This window comes from Diplotaxodon limnothrissa, linkage group LG1 (genome assembly GCF_057381915.1).
Source record: "Diplotaxodon limnothrissa isolate DT_005_m linkage group LG1, D_limnothrissa_male_GT1.1, whole genome shotgun sequence".
NCBI lineage: Eukaryota > Metazoa > Chordata > Actinopteri > Cichliformes > Cichlidae > Diplotaxodon > Diplotaxodon limnothrissa.
In genome coordinates this window covers 22,472,024-22,491,836 of record NC_140596.1, presented here as the reverse complement: position 1 = coordinate 22,491,836, position 19,813 = coordinate 22,472,024, and the positions used below count along the sequence as shown (strand labels likewise).

Below are 19,813 nucleotides of genomic sequence, written 5' to 3'. Positions count from 1 at the left end.
TACTTTCTTCAGTCAGTGTTTGCTTTACTTCCTGTGGAAAAAAAATCCCCCTAAGTGCAGTTCTGCCTCAGCTTTTTCTGAGCTCAGGAAGCAGCAGTCTGTGATTAATGGGACCAAGTTCACCTCTTAACCCCGGTCCTGTTCACTGGCCTCATGGGAAGATCTTACATGAAACTTTTTTGTGTGTGTGTATGTGTGCTTATACAAGCTCAAACTGTACTCATCATCTTAGAGGCTGATTAGCCATGAATAAATGACTGCTACTCATTTTCTTTTGTGTGTCTTGCCTTTGTTCAGTGTGTCTGTAAAGATTTGATCATTTTTTTTGTAACTGTAACTGTTCATTATAGAGCCACAACACTTTACAGGTGTGTAGCTGGGATATAAATGAAGGTCATGTTTTAAATATTGGGGCGAAAAGAAAAGGGTGCACAGTCGTTTAATCTATGTGTAACTGGTGTTATAATAATATTTTCCATAGTGGATGTGAAATTCACAGCTACTGCAGTCCCACCGCAAATCTGTAGCAAATCTCAAACTTAGTCCTGATTGGTGTAGATTCAGCCATCTGTATCGAAAGACCATAACGCCAGAAGAGGGCGCTGTTGCTATGTGCTGGCTGCGTCGATTATTACCATCATTTTGACTTTTGTAAAAGTACTGAGTGTTTTGCTTAACTGGTCAAATATACTTAAAGGCAAATGACACTAACATCAGCCATGAAATTGTGCACCTTGTTAGCATCGATCCCTGCTGCTGTGGTTTAATTACCTACGAATAAGCATATATGAAAACCTATTTACAAAGGAATTATTTAAACGCTGTTCTGCTTTTTCATGCTACATCTTCAACAGCTGATTGGACCAGGGCTGAAAGAAGACTTAGAGCCGCTGCCTGCAAGTTGTATAACCATTAGCTTTCTACTGGAATTATGGATGACAGAATAAAAATGCAATGAAGACTTTGAAGCTTTGGCAGGTCCAGCAAGACAATGAATCAAATTTCTATCTGGATAAGTGAGGTTATGACTAAATATAACATCCCTGCTCTTTAGATGACAGTGTAATAGTTCACTGAGTTGGAAGGCAATTATTCAATGTCATAGATCATAACTGGAATTGATAGTGAAAGAACACTAGAGTGGATGGGAAGATCAGCATTTCTTTTTAATCAGCCACTATATCATAAAATGTGCTGCATAATGAAAAGAAGGCTACTGTCTAAATATTACCCTACAGAGAGTGTTAATAATGTAGGAACCTGTACACACTCATTTATATACCTTACTCTGCTGACATGAAGGTGTATTTTAAAAAAAGCATTTCTGAAAAGATGCTATTGATTTCCTATAAGGGCTTCTGCCAACTAGATTAAGATCCAAATGATTCCTTACTGAAGAGCTGGAAGTCAGAACAAGAGAATCTTTATTTCATTTTCAGCTCAGCACCTTTAGCGAGCATAAGTAAGTGATTCAGCGGGAGGAGGCTCTCTGAGGAGAAGACAATAACATTGAGTCACCTTGCTGCATTGTGAGCCTCTGGCAGGCAAGAGGCAGGATTCAGCAGCAGTAGCAGCAGAGAACATACTGCAGAGCTGCGCTGGCCTGCGCAGCAACTAAGTGTGTATTTGTTTGTGTAAATTAGCATGTATAGATGGATGTCTACATAGTGGGGATGATAATAAATCATAGCAAGGTCAAATAACAGCAATTGAGTTTGGCTACGAGATGATTACGCTGCAGTGCGTATGGTGTTTCAGCACTCTGTACCTGATTGTGCAGACTGGTTGAGGAATACACAACAAGTTGAATCAAATGATGCCAAGTGTAAATGTAATGTTTGGTGGTATTGATGATTAATTTAGACACTGTTCTATTTAATTCTGTTGCTTGTGTCTGCCTGACCTTTGTACAGTACAGAGGAAAAGCTCCAAAATGCATCACATTTTTAGCTGCAGTGAGCTGTAACAGGGTAGTGATGTTATAATATCGTAACAGCTATAATAGTACATTTCAACATTCACACATTTTGTTTGTTTCTTTAAGAAAAAATCAAGCTGGTCATGAAAAATCTCTGATAAATCTGCCTATGTATGGCACTACAGCACTGTGCAAAAGTCCCTACATTTCTTTATATTTTGAGGGAGCTAGCCTTTCTTGTACTTTTTTTTAAAGTGGTCTTGAGCAATCATTTCAATTTTTTTCTTTGGACTTTATTGGCTTTTAAACTCATTTTCAGTCCTTGTACCTGACCATTTTCAGAGGAATGTTTATTTTATCTGTTAAGCACATTAAAACCGACCTATGAATGACCTATAGCCAACTTTAAATTGTATCTTTAGGCACTTTGTTACTAGCAGTAGAAGGATGGTTGTCAATACGCCATTCTTAAGGAAGGGAAACAGAGAGAAAAGGCTGAGGTATGCCAAATTAAACAAAAACTGGGCTAAACATCAGTGGCAACATGTCTTATGGAGTAATGAATCAAAATTTGAAATGGTTCAAATCCTCATCAATACGTATGGATGAGGTTAGCATGGAGGTCGAGCAGTGACTATCCACAGCCATTTTTAAAAGACAGTGGAGGTGCTGCACCTATTTTTTCATTTTGGTAGCAAAATATAAAAAAATGAGGAGGCTCATGAGTCTAAGTGTACATTTGTGAAAAATACTAATACCAATTCTTTTACTGAAATGGTTCCCTGGAAGTAGATCTTATTTAGTTAATAATTAGATTATTACATGTCATATATGATCGGAAATCCTACAGGTTAGAAATAGTTTATGACCCAATTTTGTTTTACTTTTCTTTCATGTAGGTAAGAATTTGGGAGATTTTCAGTTAAACAGCTTCTGCACGGCTGATAAAGGCAAAGCTTTTGAGAAAATTTTATCCTCCACTATCTTTAAAAAGCTGTGCCTTGAACCACCGGGGAAGAACAAAACATCCCCGAAGTGAGTCAGAACCAGTTAAAGCACATGGTATTACACAATGAGGGTCATAATAGTGATGATTCATTAGTATAAGAGAGCTTGGGATGATAAGATGAAACCGTGCTGCTTGTCTTGTTGTCTTTTGGTCAGCAAAATAGCCCCTGTGCCAACACCACTGTGACTTTGAACATTGCCTGCCCAGTGAAAATTTATGAGCAGCGGTGGTAAATTGGGCAGGTCTGTTTGATGCAGTGTAAGCATTATTGTAATGTGTCATGGTCAGAAAGGCTTTCTGTCCTTAAAGCTTGGCTGCAGTGCCAGTGAAGGTGATGCGAGGCTGACAAACATCACCTAAAGCTTCCAGTACAATTAATGCAGGGACATAGATTCAACCTGACCTGCGGACGTTCTCAGCACACATTTATATCCTCACGTTTCACTACTCCAGTCCTCTGTTTTCCCTTGGAAGACAAATATCAAAATATAAGCATTTATCTGTGCTTACTCCTATATCACTTTGTGTAGTTTTTATGTGGTACTTCCAGGATCATTCTTTCATAAAAGGGAAAAGACAGTTTCTATAAAATTTCAGCAGAACTCATTTGATTGTCTGCTTGTTCTCCTCTATTAATGAAAAGGACGTTTTTTTGGCAGGAAACCTGAATCAATAGACAACTTTATCTACATTTGTATTATTTTTATCGTTCATTGTAAAGATTGTTTTAAGAAAATTTAAAAAAGAGGGGTTATTGCGATGTTTATTTATATGAAATTTCTATTAGTCTAAACTGGTGATGTTGGTCCAGCTTTTATTAAAACAGCCTTACAGAAGACTCATGGCATTTTCAAACTGATATTTACTTCATGACTCACGTGCTGGACAGTTTTTTAAGCCCCAGAGCACCTAGCCCTGAAAATCTTTTATTTATTTATTTTTGCATTTTTCCCAAACTATTAATAATCTAGGTGGGATTGATGGTGGGAAAAATATTATTGCTCGGCCACCTGTTAGTAATGAATGGTCAGATGAACAATAACTTGTTGTCCCAGCTGTCTCTGTAACGCAGCACATCCTTATTGAAGTGCGTCGGCTACACTGTGTGTCAAACTAAAGAGCTTTATGGAGGCTAGCCTGGCTAACTCATTCCCTAGCCTGTCTTCTGATAGAACGATATGCTAGAATTGCCTGGTAACAACTAAAATCAATATTGTAGGGTAAAATAGGATTATTTAAATCTAGTTTGTTGTAGCTCAGTCAGTGTGATCAGTAAACATGCCCCGTCTTGTGGCCACCCAACAATATCTCACAACTTAAACTCATTCCCACTCCTTATTAACTCGTGGCCTCGGGTTATTGATACTGTGCCTGTAAGCTGATAACTGCTGGCCATGCAAAAATATCTCATGGCCACCGACCGATACTTTTATCACCTATGTCACAAAAGCAGCTCTATATCAAAAAAGCAGATTAGAAACTGTTTAGGGATACTTCCCCCCTTCAGACAGCACATGCATTTGTGTTCTGCACAGAGCAAAACTCATTTAGAAAAGGAAAACCCATACTTCAGTAACACTCTGTGATGAACGCTTTTTTTTAACTGCAAAAATTTTAATTATAAGTTCATAAAAACATCAAATGTTTTGTGGTAAACATAATTATCCATGCCCCAACACACATGTAAACTCAGTCAGCAGCTGCAGTTTCTCTTGTGGCACTGTGCACGTGCACAGGCAGAGCAGATATACTAGAAAAGGGAAAGGCGTAGGAAGTTATTAGGGACTTCTTTTTCCAGTCTGCAAACTAAGTAAGTTGTTGGATTGTTGCTAATTTGCCACGATCGTCTAGGTCGTGCTGGCTGTCCATGCTGTTTTTAGTAGTCTGACATCAGGCAGAATTGTCAACTCCTTACACTTTAATCTGGACTAAGCAAACAAAAAGGAGGATAGGAGAGTCAATCATACTTGGATATGTGTTGACAATGCAGAGATAATATTAAATTTAAAAAATTGAGAATAATTATCTGAAAATAACAGAAGGAATGCCCAAAAACCTCACTTCTGTTATCTGCTGTCTGATTTTTGTGTTATCCTTTATATCAGGGGTGGGCAATTGATTTTCCCAAGGGGTCACACAGGAAACTGGGACTGTTATGGAGGGCCATGCCAACAAGCTGAACTCAATTCAGCCATCCACTCATCCATCCATCTTCTACCACTTATCCGACTTATAGGGGCTGCAATAAGAAGAGATAAGATAATGTAAAGGTGGATTTAGAAAAGTTAAAACATAATAAAACACAGACAATATAAAAGCAAAGATGTAATTAAAAACAAAACAAATGTCCACATTGATTTTATTCCTTTATATGCTTATCGGTGTGGCCCTCCACAACAGTCCCAGTTTCTCATTTGGCCCATTGGGAAAATTCATTGCACACCCCTGATATAAAGGATAACACAGTAATACTTAATTAACTAAACCATAAAAAGTGGTGCGTAAAAATAAAGAGTAAATGGAAGATGACGGGGAACACAGAGCCCCCTCCACCAATATTCAGATGAAACCCTTTGCACCCATGTTTCTCTCATTGCATTTCTCTAAAACAAAGATCAGTTAAGCAGGATGATTTGTTTCAGCTTTATTTAACATATACCCACAATTCTTTGAAAGCGTGCACGTTTTGCTTTCATGTGTGAATTATAGTACAACTACTTTCACAACTAGGCCACCCAAAAACTGAAATCATTTCAATCACCAGCCTTGAAAAGTCTCCATTCCCCAGCGCCAAAGCTTTTATCCGGTTCATTTCTAGCTCACGCACTATTTTGTGCTTGCACTTCTTTGGTTAGGCTTTATTAGTTTATTAATTTCTTATGCAAGGATCGGCTGTGTTTTTAATCATTTGCCAGACCGCTACTTATGAGGACCCGGTTGCTCAACAAAAGAGTCTCGCAGGGGAGGTCGTCTGTTGCTCTGTTTGGTATTCGTCCCCTTTAAAAACTATGCAGCCCTAGCGGCGGTATTATGTGGGCTCCCTGGAAAAAGTCTGCGGAGAGGGAAAGGGGGGACGAGCCGAGCTGGAGTCGAGAGATCATGGCGGCACCTCTCGGACGGGACACCCTACCTGACTACTGGTCTTATGGAGTTTGTCGAGATGGTCGAGTCTTCTTCATTAGGTGAGGCGTTTTACTTGTTCTGCTCTGAGTACTTTACGAGGCGGTGTGAAGGGATTTTTTCTCTCCCTCTCGTTGTTTTATTAGCGTTCAGTAACAGGTGTCTTTCTTGCAGTGATAAAACTCAAAGCACTACTTGGCTACATCCGCGCACTGGCGAACCTGTTAACTCTGGACATATGATACGTTCAGGTACGCCACAAATTATCTGATTTTGCAGGATAGCAGCAGGATATTTTGCTTTTGCTGCAGTGTGCAGCGGGTCGCTCAATGTGTTCTTGCTCGTGTTATAGATTTACCAAGAGGCTGGGAAGAGGGCTTCACGGAAGAAGGAGCCAGTTACTTCATCAAGTGAGTGGCTTTTGTGCATTGTTGCCTTGTTTGGTCGTGTAGAAAAAAGGAAAAAAAAAAAATCAACCCATGCAGGCTGGTTGAGTTGATCATTATTAAAGTGCTCTATGTGGAATGCCTTCCTCCTCCTCTCTGCTGCTCTAACACGTCTGATGCACTATAACAACCAAACTACATTAAAGGCTGTATTGTAAACACACTGATTTATCTGAGAGCTGCATGTAGATGACAGGGAAAGCACACACCAACATATGGATTAACTCACTAGGGTCCCATTAGATAGGTGAAACCAATTATCTCTGCCTGCATTGTGAATGGAAAGTGACAGAGCCTAGCAGGACAGGAAGAAAGGCTATTAAAATTCTCCTCACATCCACCATGCAGGACCTCTACTCACTCCGATAGGTGTGCAGACTTGCTGTGTGTAAGTGTGTGTATGTGCAGATGTGAATGAGAGAGAGAGAGAGACTGTAAAGGTTGGAGGAGAGGGCTGTGACCATGTGGTGACAGAGATGTATGGCATGATTGCATTATTGAAGCAGAAAGGACAGAATTTTCAAAGTCACATGCAGCACTCTGAAGTTTTTTCCCCGCTTTTTCTCAGATTTTCACGTTAAAGCAGGAGGATTCTGGATTAAATCTGGCTTCAGTGGAAGGCAACCAAGAGACACGTTATTTTGAGTATCTAGAGCTACTGTTGCATTTACTGTAGATTATATTATGCAGTGGGTTATTGGATGCTGGTCTGCGGCTGTCAGTGTGTATATCAGACAGTTACTATGATGGGAACCAGTGCAGGAGAGCAACCCGGAAATCATACCCAAATCAGTCAGATAAGTCGGGCTAACATTAAAGCTTACTACGACATAGCCTGGAGACATCTGCATTGATGTAGCTCATTGTTACAAATCCCACCTCCCACCCAGACATGTTATCACATTGCCCTTTTAATTCGCCCCAGTTGTTGCAGATGCAATGGCTACATGGAGAATTTTACATCCTCATAGCTGCGGTCTCAGCATCAGGCTGGTTGTTACTCAATGACATATAGTACTCTGCAGATACCAGTGAGCAGCTCTGTAACAATGTGGACACTTTGTATCAATGACTTTTATATTTAGATTTTAGTATACATTTGTGCATCTGAGATGTTGCAATAGTCACACATATCACAGCAAACAAATTATTTCCTTCTTTTACTTTTTCTGTATCCAAAGATGCTTTTAAAAAGGCCTTTAAGTGGTTCCAGCTAACAAATTTGTTGTTACTGACACATATTATGTACAGAATAAGAGTCTTTGTTTTTCCCCTCATTCACTCACTTTTTCTCTGTAAGAAGTGAGAACAATACAGCAGTGAGGCTGTGTGATATATGGCATCCTAAATGTCAAGGCTGTGAAATCACTCTTCTACTTGTTGCCCGTTTGGCTTGGTGGAAGGATCCTGTTTTGCTTTAGTTTCTTTGTTTTGGAGACCTTATTTTCTTGCGGTGGAACGGAACTCACCAGCGCTGTCTTCTGGTACCATTCAGCTTATTAAGAGCACCAGCTGACATTTTTCCATGTAAATGAAAACAAAATGATGCCAAAAAATCTATCAGCTAGTTATAGTACACAATATTTGCCCTTCAACTTCTGGGGTACCTTGAAGGTCTTGTGGTTTGTGTGGATTAGGCTTGCACTACTGCATCACTTGCATGCTCAATTTGATTAGGATCGTTAATTTTGGGGGTTATGTCATTGCCTTATGCTCTTGCGTCCCTAAAGCCGTTCCTGTGCAGTTTCTGAGGTGTGATGGCACTGCTAGAGGCTGTTGTTGGTAGATGTGCTTGGTTTACTACAACTATTGGTGCTATGCATCCCAACAGAACTTATGATGATCACTATTTGTTGATCTCTGTCATCTAATCTGCTTTATTAGATTGGATAATTTGGTAATTTGAACCTCATGATGACTTTCAAAGGCTCCACCATAGCTTCTTTAATTTATTCTCTTGAGTAAAAAACTTGTAGTTCAAATGCATCCAAATGTAATTTTATCTGTTTAGAGATCAGTTTTTCTAAAAAATGTGATAATGATTGTTCAATAAATGCTGGAATATAGAAAACAAAAAGTTACCGACGTGCACATTAAAAATTCTTATTAGTTTTTAGCTGCTCCACAGATGTCAAATCGTGGGCTTTCTAAACCTAAACGGTGTGTTGTTAATGCCTAAACCTAACCAAACAATCCATTTTAATTAATTTATTATTTGAATCATACAGATGATGTCTGAAAAACTGAATGTAGGAAAGGTGAGGGAAGAACGCAGGACAGAAAAACACACTTTGGAAGAGAGCCAGAGATTAATAATGACTAATGATTAAACACCCACATTTCAGGGTAACTAAGGGAGGATTCAGGGTCACCCGATCCAGCCGTAACTCTATGCTTTACCATAAAGGAAAGTTTTAAGCCTAATTTTAAAAGTAGACGGTGTCTGTCTCCTGAATCTAAACTGGGAGCTGGCTCCACAGAAGAGGGACCTGAAAGCTGAAGGCTCTGCCTCCCATTTTTCTTGTAAAACCACAAGTAAGCCCACAGTCTGAGAGTGAAGTGCTCTATTGGGGTGATAGAGGTCTTTAAGATAAAACAGGGACTGATTACTCAAGACCTTGTATGAGAGGAGAAGTCAGTATGAGAGAAATATGCTCTCTATTTCTAGTCTTTTTTTGGACAATCTGATAATAATGATGATTTACAATACTCTAGCCCAGAGGTAATAATGCATGAACTAATTATTCATTATTTCATTTTTCACTCCCCCTTTGTCTCTTCTGCTGTCAGCAGAGATGCACATAGGCAGCTTTACTCTCGCCACCCCACCGCTAGCACTGCCTCAGATGGATAGCAGTACAGTAACAGCCAATATAGTAAACTGATGATAAATCGAATAAAAGAGTAAAAGCGGAGGTTTGTCCTCTTAGTCAGACAAAAAAGAAAAAGAAAAAACAAACGAAACGAAACTAAATGTATAATTTTCAAAGCTGTGTTAACACTGCTATTTCTTTTAATTTCATCATGTTAAACATGGGCAAATGAAGAACCAATCAAATTTTGGTAAACTGTGAAATTGGACAATGACCTTATCAAGAGAAGAGCCCTCAGATTTTGTCAAAAGAATCCCTTAATCTTCAAACACATGGCAGATTCTAGCACTCACAAGCCGGGTTGATTATCACAACTTTAGTTGGCAAAGCTGAAACACAGTGACGATGGCTTCAACTCAGACGCTCTATAAACAATGTGATGGGCTCGATAATGTGTCTGTTTCAGACCATTAAAATGATCATGTATTAGTTTTTAGTTGACAGCAACTCAACATTTACAGTGTTATATTTATCCCACAGGGGTAACCATTAGTAATGATTTGGTTTTATAGTCTGTGTAGAAACTGAGATTCCTGTGTGTGTGTGTGTGTGTGTGTGTGTGTGTGTGTGTGTGTGTGTGTGTGTGTGTTTAATGAATAAATCTCACTTTAACATCAGTTTTTTTGAGAAACTTTATGAGTTGGACTGTTGGCATGTCTTTTTGGTATAATGCCCTTCTTTTCTTATCCCTGAGCTTTCCAGGAAGTGTGCAAGCCCCCCCTCCCAAAAACAACAAAAACACTCTGCACTGAAGTCCACATGGTGCTGCCCTGACAACAGTCAGTGGATTTGCTGTGTGTTGATAGTGGAACTTAGCTGACTTGAAGTACAAAGAAGGGATTGTTCTAACACCACGGCTATTGCAAAACTCACGTTTACGTACACCTCACTGCTGGTGAGCTGTGCAGCCTTCAGCCCTTAACTACCTGGTTAATGGTTACTGATGTTATCTTCAAGTTTCCTAAAGTGTAATGTTTTCAGATTTTCTCAGCTGATCTGATCTTGTACAAATTAAGTATAGTTTCATTAGGAAAATTTTACTTAGAGCACTCCTGAAACACTCACATTATTTTGAGGATAAAATTGTCCAAGCTAATGGGTGAGACTTTTGTCATTTGTGGCAGCAGATTGAAATAGAGTTCGTCAGGCTGTCATACTTCCAGCAAATCTCCCAGGGAGTGACCCAATTTTGAAACCATCTTCCAAAATCAACCCGCTTCAATCCCTGAACATAATGTTACAGATGAAAGAGGTCTGTGTCTTTAGTCTGACGGATGTAGATTAATCTAAGTAAAAGGAAAGTAAGACTATTTTGGGAAAAAGGTAACATTTTTAATAATTATTAGTTTTGTTTTATAGTTCCAGCTTTACAATGTCACGGTCAACGAACCGCTCTGTGTCTATGTGCTTAAAACAATCATCTCGGATCACTCTAGGCGCCATCGGAGAGTGGCACCGCACATACCAGGTATAAATATTGGCTATCTGGCATGAAAAGAAGTGGGGCTTATCTGGACTGCTCTGGGCTCACTAGGCCAACGACCCTCACTGTGAAGTCATGAATACCCGGCTCCCACTCAGTCTTTACTCTGAAGATTTGTGCCAGCATATGCACTCATGTCTTGAGTCGCGGTTGTTCACCCTGTGGACAATTCAATATTTGTTCCACAAGACATAAAAGACACGATATTCTGGAACAACAAAAATGAAAAAAAGATGCTTGAGTAGCCTCTTCTTGCAATCCCAGCATCTCACACCTTCATGTCATTACATTGAGGGCAATTCAGTACACCTGGAGCCCTGTCAGACCCATACCCTTCACATCCTGGTGGCCAACTCGTTTGGTGGGGGGTACCATGACAAGAAACCATCCACTCTTTATAGATGTTTATACTCTGTCTATAAGGAGGCAGATAGAGTGGTGGTGGTATTTAACCAAATGCCCTTCCTAAGCAAACCCCAAAGGGAATTTGTGTCTCATATACACACAATAATCCGGTTGTTCAGTGATGACGCGACGAATCCTACTCCGGGTCTAAAGTAGTCTGCGTTTAATATGGCTTTTGTGTTGTTAACATGTTTAATGTTATGTATTTTCTTCTATTTGATCTCAAAAAGCTCCTAAAACAGTCAGTGATCCCTGTTGACCTCCCTCGGCTTTTATTACCACTAATCACTAATCATTTATTTAAGCTCAGTTTTTAAAACCTTAGGATGTAACTACAGCCCAGCCCATGCAGCAGTATATGAATGACTAACCTCGTATTGTGGATGGATTATCTCAGTTGTTCTCCTGGCTGAAGTTTGGTCCTTTTACAGCATCCTGCCATGCGATTACATTTGTTTCTGACCACCTAGAACACTCAGTTAACTTTTATCGAGTGGAAAAAAAGTTAGCTTGTTTATATTATGCTAACATAGCTGTGTCACTAGCGGTCACGTAGCACATCATTATATACCAGCTAGACCAACTTCAGTTACCCTACAAACGTCACTGCTGTTTAGTTTTCTGTCTTCATTTATGCTGGAAGTGATAGCACAGCTGTACGTTTTAATTTGTTTCCAAAACCCCGCAGTCAGGACATGCTATATTGTATTTAGATAGAAGCTAGCGAGCTAACTCCCTGCTAACTTCTAACTCCGTTAAATGTCATAAATTCCGTTTTCATGGATGCCTGGATGTTAAACTCAATTGTTACACCTGGTAGAGCAGAACGCTGATCATTTTATTAAAGATGAAAGACTTTAGACAGTTTTTCAACTCTCAGTAATGCCACAGTGATCGTTTGATATATGGACCTGCAGCGGAGTTTAGACCCAGACACGGCTAGTGACGTCAGACTGAACAACCAGATTACATGTAAGCCTGTGAGAATGAAAAGGTTTTGAGTTTGCTTCTGGAACAAACTACATTAAATTATGCCAAACTTTCTGCAGACACAGTTATAACTGACCTCAGGTCAGTGGGCAGCTTGTTCCAAAGAAGCAACCTCAGCACACTTATATCTAATTCTGGGAATAGTTCAAAGATCTGCACGTGATGACTTTTTTGAACTTATCCTTGGCTGTTTGATTGTTTAGGTCTGCTTGCTTTGTTAGATTGTTAAAAATGTGGTTTGGCGTCAAATATGACAACTTAACCATGACTATGCTTTTGCAGTCAGGTCCCCTTGGTTTACAAATGACCGGCTAGAAGAGATCAGGCTCACAGACTTACTTCTTAGAACTCAGTTTTCCCGACTTTGTTTTAAGTGGTTCTGCTACATGTGATTTCTTCTATCTTTTGGTTTTAGTTTTCATGCTAATTGCCTGCCTCTAGTCTTTCATTTATTTAATTATGTCTTTTATTCTCTTTGTTGTGTACACATGTACACAAAAGGTCCTCTGAAGGTCCTTTTGTCTAGGCTTCCTGTTTAAATCTACCCTTTGAGTATGCTGCTTTTTCACTTCTGTCAAAGCATTTTTTTAAGCTCTGTTTTTTTAAAGATGCAAGTATATAAAGAAAGTTTCTTCTTTTCTTCTTCTTCTTCTTATTAGTATTATCATCATTATTATAGTAAGCCCTGTCTCACTGTTGCATAATACATCAGGTACTGATGCCAAAGGACACTCTGAGAGCGCAGAGCTGATATGCCAGTGGCTTTGACATACAATAACAATTTTTTTCATTACACAAACTCATGACATAACATAAATTATAATATTACTAGTGATTACTAAACGCTGTGTATTATTATCTCATTACTTACAAAAACTGAGAAAACTGAGTACACTAAGGTTCACTTTCGACCACTTCACTGGCACTCACTGAGAATAAGAAAAGTGCAATTCTATAGCTCCCCTAGGGAGAAAATTACCACGCCGAGGTACAATGGCGTCCTGTTGAGGACACGGTTTACATTGTTGAAAGGGTTAACAATGCTGTGGGCCAGTCCAGGCGGAAGTGTTTGAAATCCACACTGAATCACTCTTAGCTTCTACACCAAAAAAAGGCTCTCTCAGCTTTTTTCTCAAATTTAGTTGCCTTTTCCGTCAATATTTCATCGTTGCCTGAGATTTCTGATGAATATTTATCTTGCTTTTGTCCCACAGCTTGTTATGATTTTAGTTTGTGCTTGCATTTTTTTTTAAATAGTTGACGTTTTTGATCAGTGCTGTGAGTTAATTAGCCGTGAGATGTTTTGAAGCAGTTTTTTTTTTTTAAACAGGAAATGGAAAATAAAGAAGTTTAATGTCCCTACAGGCCTTTATCATAACCCTGTCTTAATGAAGCTGAAGCTTTCTTTTTTCTGCTAACACATCAAATCCAGGCCTCACTGCTGAGGCCACAACATGGTTGCCAAAATAGATGGAACAAACAAGGTCAAAGGGGCGATAAACAAACTTTTCCTTTTCAAAGCTTTTCTAATGTGTAAGTTAAATTAACTGTAAGGGTTAATTTGTCTTCTGTCAAAGGGGTATTATACTTTTGGTTCCTGGCATTAAGTTTTAAAATTTTAAAGTCAAGTAAAACTAAGTATGTGTCTCTGTACAGGACCCTGTATGAGACAGCTAGTCTCTGACAGGTAATCACTTAAAAACAATTGTTTTCCCAACTGGTGTTCCTGGGCCCTGAGGCAGGAAGCTAGTCCTGTTTCTTTGTTTCTCAGTGAGGCAAAGAAGCAGAAAGTCTCGAGTGACCTGATCAAACCTTTCATCCTGTCAGAAATGGTCAACTCTCAGATTAAGTGATGTCAGATGTTATCCTTGGATGTTAAACCTTACCAAAGTCGTCTATTGACATCAGTAAGACCAACTATAGTTGAATGACCTTGTGTTTCTGCGGGTTGTAGTTGTAAAAAGTACATGTTTTGAAAGTTTCTAGTGCCATGGGAAGTCACGAAGAAACATACAGGGATCAGTGCACAAGTTTTGTTTCAACAAAGCATCGGTGAAGGTTGGTTTTATCTGAAAATCGGCTCTGCTCCACGTTTCATTTGCAGTGTGTTTTTTCTTGTCCACCTGTGCCAGCTGTGTTTGTTAAACTGCATCCATTAGGCGTGTCTTCAGAATCTGATAGCATCACTTTTAATGTAGCTTAAGCACATTTGTTAACTGTTTATTCTTGTACTGTACAGCACTAACCACTAAGCAGGGATTCTGACATGAGTGCATCAAGTTACCACACATATATCTTCGAAAGCATTAGATGGTAAAGCAATTTTCTTAAACATTTTGAAAATTTTAAATTATAGCTGAAACAAAAACGATACGTTTGTGATAGGGAGTAAAACAACACATTGAAGGAACTGCTTTGCCAGGTTGGCTTTGTCTTTTACTAAACTACTGACTCGGGAATATATTAAAAAAATTTATTGAAGCATCAACATAATTAATTTTATACGTACTCACCGATTAATCTGGCTAATTCTGAAACAGCATGCGACGTTTAGACATTCTTATTGCAGCATCATCAGCTTAGCTTCTATATTTTTACTGGTAGCTTAGCTTTTGCAAGCTCATTTTAATTAAACTCGAAGATTGTTGTACTTATTTTACACAGCTACACCACTTGTGCTGTACGGCTTTCCAGAAATGTTTTAACTGGGATTATATAACTAAAAAAAGTAAATGTTTGCTTGTTTAAATTATGGTGATATTGTGACTGTGGGGAAAAATAGTGGTTTACTCCAAAGCTATACAAAATGATGGGTTTTAAAAGAGCACTGTCAACTCACAATGTGGCGGTATATGTGGGGGTAATATGTGGTGTTTCAGTGTCAGCACAGCTGTGTTGCACCACTGATATACTGCCACTGATGTGGTGAGAAAGAGAGAGGAGGAACTTTTTTAGTTCTCTTTCTTTTTCAGTTACAGCAGACTAATGAAATACATTAACTAACTGAGCAGTAGTTTAAGACAACACTCCAAAAATGTGATACTCGGGTCTTGCAGGGGGTCAGTTGAGACCTAGAATAATTCACTACCAATATTGTGGTAGGGATGGCAGACAGTTCACGTTCCAACCCCAGAACTAGGGATTTATAGTCGACTCCTGTTTCGATACTTTCTATTCTGAGGCTTGTGATGAGTTGAGTTTTTAATTATTTCATATTTCATGTTGAGGAAAATTTCATGTAGGTTGTGTGTTGCACAATAGTGCTTGCTGAGGCTAGTCGTTTTTATGTGACTTTACCAAATGATTGTGGGTTATTTTGTAACCTATAGGTGTCTATTTTTTTTTTTACTTAACAGCCCTTTTGTGGTATTCTTGAAATTAAAAAACACACCCAACAGGCTGAATGCATTGCAGGGTACTGGAAACAGCAATATGATGTATTGCTGTTTTGCCAGCCTGCCAAAGATCTTATTGGATTTCTTTTTTTTCTTGTTTGAATCTCACTCACACACACATGCAAACTACATGGACAACACCGACACACAAACAATATGATAAACTTGCTTAGAAGCGTGAATCATTAATCTATGAGAAAGGCAGCGACGCACCTGATAATGTCATCTTAGCAGCAAATGCACGGACAGTGAAATTGATATTTGGACTCTTGGCCAAGGATTTGCAAATGTGCTGCTGGTGAGATAGCAGGTGCTTTCACCTTTGCTGGGTTATTTATGTTGACTTGTTGTTATTATCAGTAGATCATGTCTAAAGCTCTTATGTTTCTGCATCCATCTTCACAACTTACGTGTGAGGCAGCCGGGACTTTTATTTGAGGTCAGAGTGATTTTCTAAAAAAAGGGCCATATTGTCAACATCATGTCCACAATGACTCATTACAGGGTTTGTGGCAGTTAAAAAATAAATAATGCTCACTATTGCCTGGGCCTGCAAATAGGGATGGAGACTGAAGCAGTGGACTGAATAAAGATGATGAAAACAAAGAGCAGATTTAGTGTCTGGTACAGTAAGCTTTTGTTCTGCAGAATACAGAGGAAGCTTTCTATCAGGCCTTGTTTGGACTGCAGGCCTGAGGTGTGCGCTGGTTGATGATGTACATTATGTAGAATGAGTCATTCACTGTCTAGATGACTTGAGCAGGTTGAGAAGTCAGAGCTGGAGCAGCAGGAGTCAGAGCAGAAACAGGGCAGGGGAGATGACCGAGCTGGGATGGGGACCTGCTGTTGCAGTTGTCTGCCCATCAGGCACGAGACTGACGGGGCTGATCATGAAACAAAGGTGGTTGCAGAGCTGGAGCTCTCCAATTTGGAGGAGAAGGAGAGGCAGGTTGAGGCAAGGTAATACTTTTTTTAGCCTTGAATTGTATCTCTGTGCCTGATTAGTGTTTTCATGTCACTACATTACTATGATTGTGGTAAAGCATGCCATCTTTGACTTTAACTAGCATGCAGGAAGATGTGACAGAAATTGAAACATGCAGCATTTTTGTCAGCTATCATTTACAACTCTTTTCAACTTATTAAAGAAAGAGGCTCTGGACCGTAGTAATTTCAGCTGCCTCTCTGGAGGAAAAGCAGTTTGTATACCTCTCTCTGATTAAATTCAGATGACAGTTCTTTCTGCCGCATTCTGTCAGAGCCCGAGTGTGACTGGAGCCACTGCAGAGAGAAGCAGGTCCCACCGTGTCCTCATCTCACCAGATGGGTGACAGGAGAAGTGATTAGGTAGCACAAAGGAAATGATGGATGTTCTGTAACATGGGAAAAGAAACGAAAGAAAACGTACATTTTGTTTGTGCAATACTTTGTATTTTACCCAGAGTTTGCTTTAAAGTGATAAGCAGTATAAAGAGTAAATGTGAGCAAGTGCTCCTGTGTTGCCACGAATACAGGAAAGCCACTGGTTTTCAGTGATTATGTGTCCTGTAAAGTAAAGGTTTATGAGCTGAGTAAAACATCTTTTAATTTTCTAACTAACTACATTTATAACATACGCTGAATCTGCAACATAGCATGTGCTAAAACTGCCACAAACAAGCCACAAGGGCAGTTTATTTGAATTGAACTGGACTGCTAGGCTTTCTTTGTAATGTTTGCATGGTCTACATGTGACTCTGTGGGTTTCCTCCTGCAGTCTAAAGCTCTTAATGTTAGGCTAACTTGTAAGTCTAAACTAAGTGTGAATATGAATGGTCTGTCTCTCTGTGTTAGCCCTGTGATGGATTGGTGACCTGTCAAGGCTGTACTCCACCTCTTTCCAGTTGTCAGCTGTGATATGCTCCGCTGCACCTCCACCCCTTATCCAACCCACCTGAACTGGATTAGCAGTTAAAAGGATGAATGAATATACTTATTGTTATTAATTATTGTATTATAAATATTACCAGTGGCTTATAATTTAACATAAAAGAGCTTTAGCTCTTGCTTAAATTAATACAGCCACACAGAGTATTCTTTATTAGGTGTTTTAGCCGTTTTCTTGCTTTTTAAAAAACAAAACAAAAAAGCAAGCAAACACACAAAGCTGCGGGTTATGACAAACCTGCCTGGTACGAAAAGACAAACAGGAAAAAGTTTGTGACCAGTGGGCAAAGTGGAGCTGTCAATCGAGTGAATATGAGAAACACTGCCAATGAGCGCTTTTGTTTCTCAGTTTCTGCTTAGTATTTAACACAGCTGTGTGCTAAAAAGTGGTGAATGTGAAGGCTATATATGTCAAACATTGGCAGCGTGTTGTGCTAACCCAAGTGGAGAGAAACGTTATTATAAAATTGCTTATTAATTGCTACAGTGCATCCTACAAAGCACATGATCCTACATCCTACCTGCTCTATCTCTCTGCAGATAAGTTTCTAGAAATTTCTAATCATGCAGGGTGCTTTACTGCTGATATATTCCAAAAGGCTGAAAAACCAAACACTTCAATAAGCTTATGTTAGCAGCAGATTGAGTGTATGAGCTGTGAGAAAATGTTGCTTATTGTGGATTACTTGATTGAATATTGCTGTTTCCATTAATGGAATATTGAGTGTGAAAAAAAAAAAGAAAAGAAATGAAAAGACTGGACCGACCACTGCTACTGAGAGCAGATGTGAGGGTTTGAGCAATTTCTCTCACTGCAGCATTCATCGAGCACATTGACCACACAGCTGTGTGATTTCTTGCAAACCGATCCAATTTAATTTGCCTCAGTGCAAAGATGCATGGCTAATTTTGTATTCATGAGCCTTTCCTCAGTGCTTCTTTTTTCTATTCTAAATCTTTGATTGATTAATTAAAACCTGCTGTGATCTGGCATTACCTCTAATCATTCTGTTTAAGTTATATAGTGACAAAAAAGTGCTAATTTTAAGCGATGTATTCATGTTTTTAAAACTGCAGTCTCTGCGATGCTGCACCGGCTCTCAACTGTCATCGGATCAATGAGACCTGCTGAAGCACTAGCAGGAGAACCATGGTGCTGTTCTGCATGTAGCCACTAGATACTGCTGTTGTGTCTTTGTACACTTCACCAAGACACTTATTGACAGTTTGGTGGTTTATCACACATTTTTTTTTCCGTCTCTGCCAATGACAAGGTCAGATAACGGAGATTACACATAAAGTGTTGAATCAGGTATATTTTTTTATTGTGGTTTCATCCTATGACAGCATCTAACTCAAGCTTGAGTTACAAGCTTGTTTTACTTTTTAACGAGATATAATAATTCACCATTCATCTCACAGTGTGATTACCCCTTTCGTGTATTTGTTCTGTAATGTATAGCTAAATGTCAGAACATCCCGTCTCTCTGAGCTATTTGAGAGTCTGTTAATTCAAACCTTTTTTTCTTGTGTTGTGGGTTTCCTGTTTGCTAACCGGATGGATCAGATACAGTAAATTAAAAACCTTAATTTGTTATACGGTAGCCGGGATAAAAGCAGTGTATGGATATCGACATGGTATGGATTGACCTACCCTCAGGTTTGACCACCTTCATTCAGCCCTCTGGTCTTATCTATATGTCTGTCTGTGGATTATTGAACCGGCACTGCAGCAGCCTGCACCAGCCACTCAGGTTTGCTCTCCATCCATTCCTCTCTCCCCCAGGCGGACTGGGATGTGATCTGATAAAGAGGACTCTGGGTGAGACGGAAGGCTCTGGTTGCAGTCAGAGACCAAGGTCAGCACTTTGCTGGACACCACAAAGAGGTGATAACTATTCATCTGTGATAATCAAAAAGAGCGGCACCTTTAGAGTTTTGTTTCAGGCCAGGTCCAGCTCTTTTTCTCATCACCAGCTTCTGCATCGACACTAAGCAGCAAAGTGTTATTTTATTATTCCCCAGTGAGCATAAGTAGAGCTATATTCTGCAAGGGCCGCCAGTGTTACCGATTGATCAAGAGTAGAGAGAGAGAGAGGGCTGAAACAGCAGTTATGCTCCTATCTGACACCCCTCTTTTTCTACTTTCTAGCACACCCACTAGCATACACTTTAGCAAGCTCAGTTTTCATATGTTAAGAGAGCAGAAAGGGAAACTCCCTATTGGTTGTCTTCAGAATCAGGACAG

At 39.4% G+C, this 19,813-nt stretch overlaps 1 protein-coding gene across 1 annotated transcript in view; it reads left to right on the top strand.

Moving 5' to 3' along the window:
* The first annotated feature begins 5,957 nt into the window (after positions 1-5,957).
* Positions 5,958-19,813, top strand: part of plekha7b (pleckstrin homology domain containing A7b) — a 73,301-nt gene continuing 59,445 nt past the window's right edge. Inside the window, exons 1-3 of the mRNA XM_085354419.1 lie at positions 5,958-6,109; positions 6,222-6,298; positions 6,400-6,457. Of these exons, the coding sequence (XP_085210545.1) occupies positions 5,958-6,109; positions 6,222-6,298; positions 6,400-6,457 (287 nt within the window). The remainder of the gene's footprint in view (positions 6,110-6,221; positions 6,299-6,399; positions 6,458-19,813) is intronic.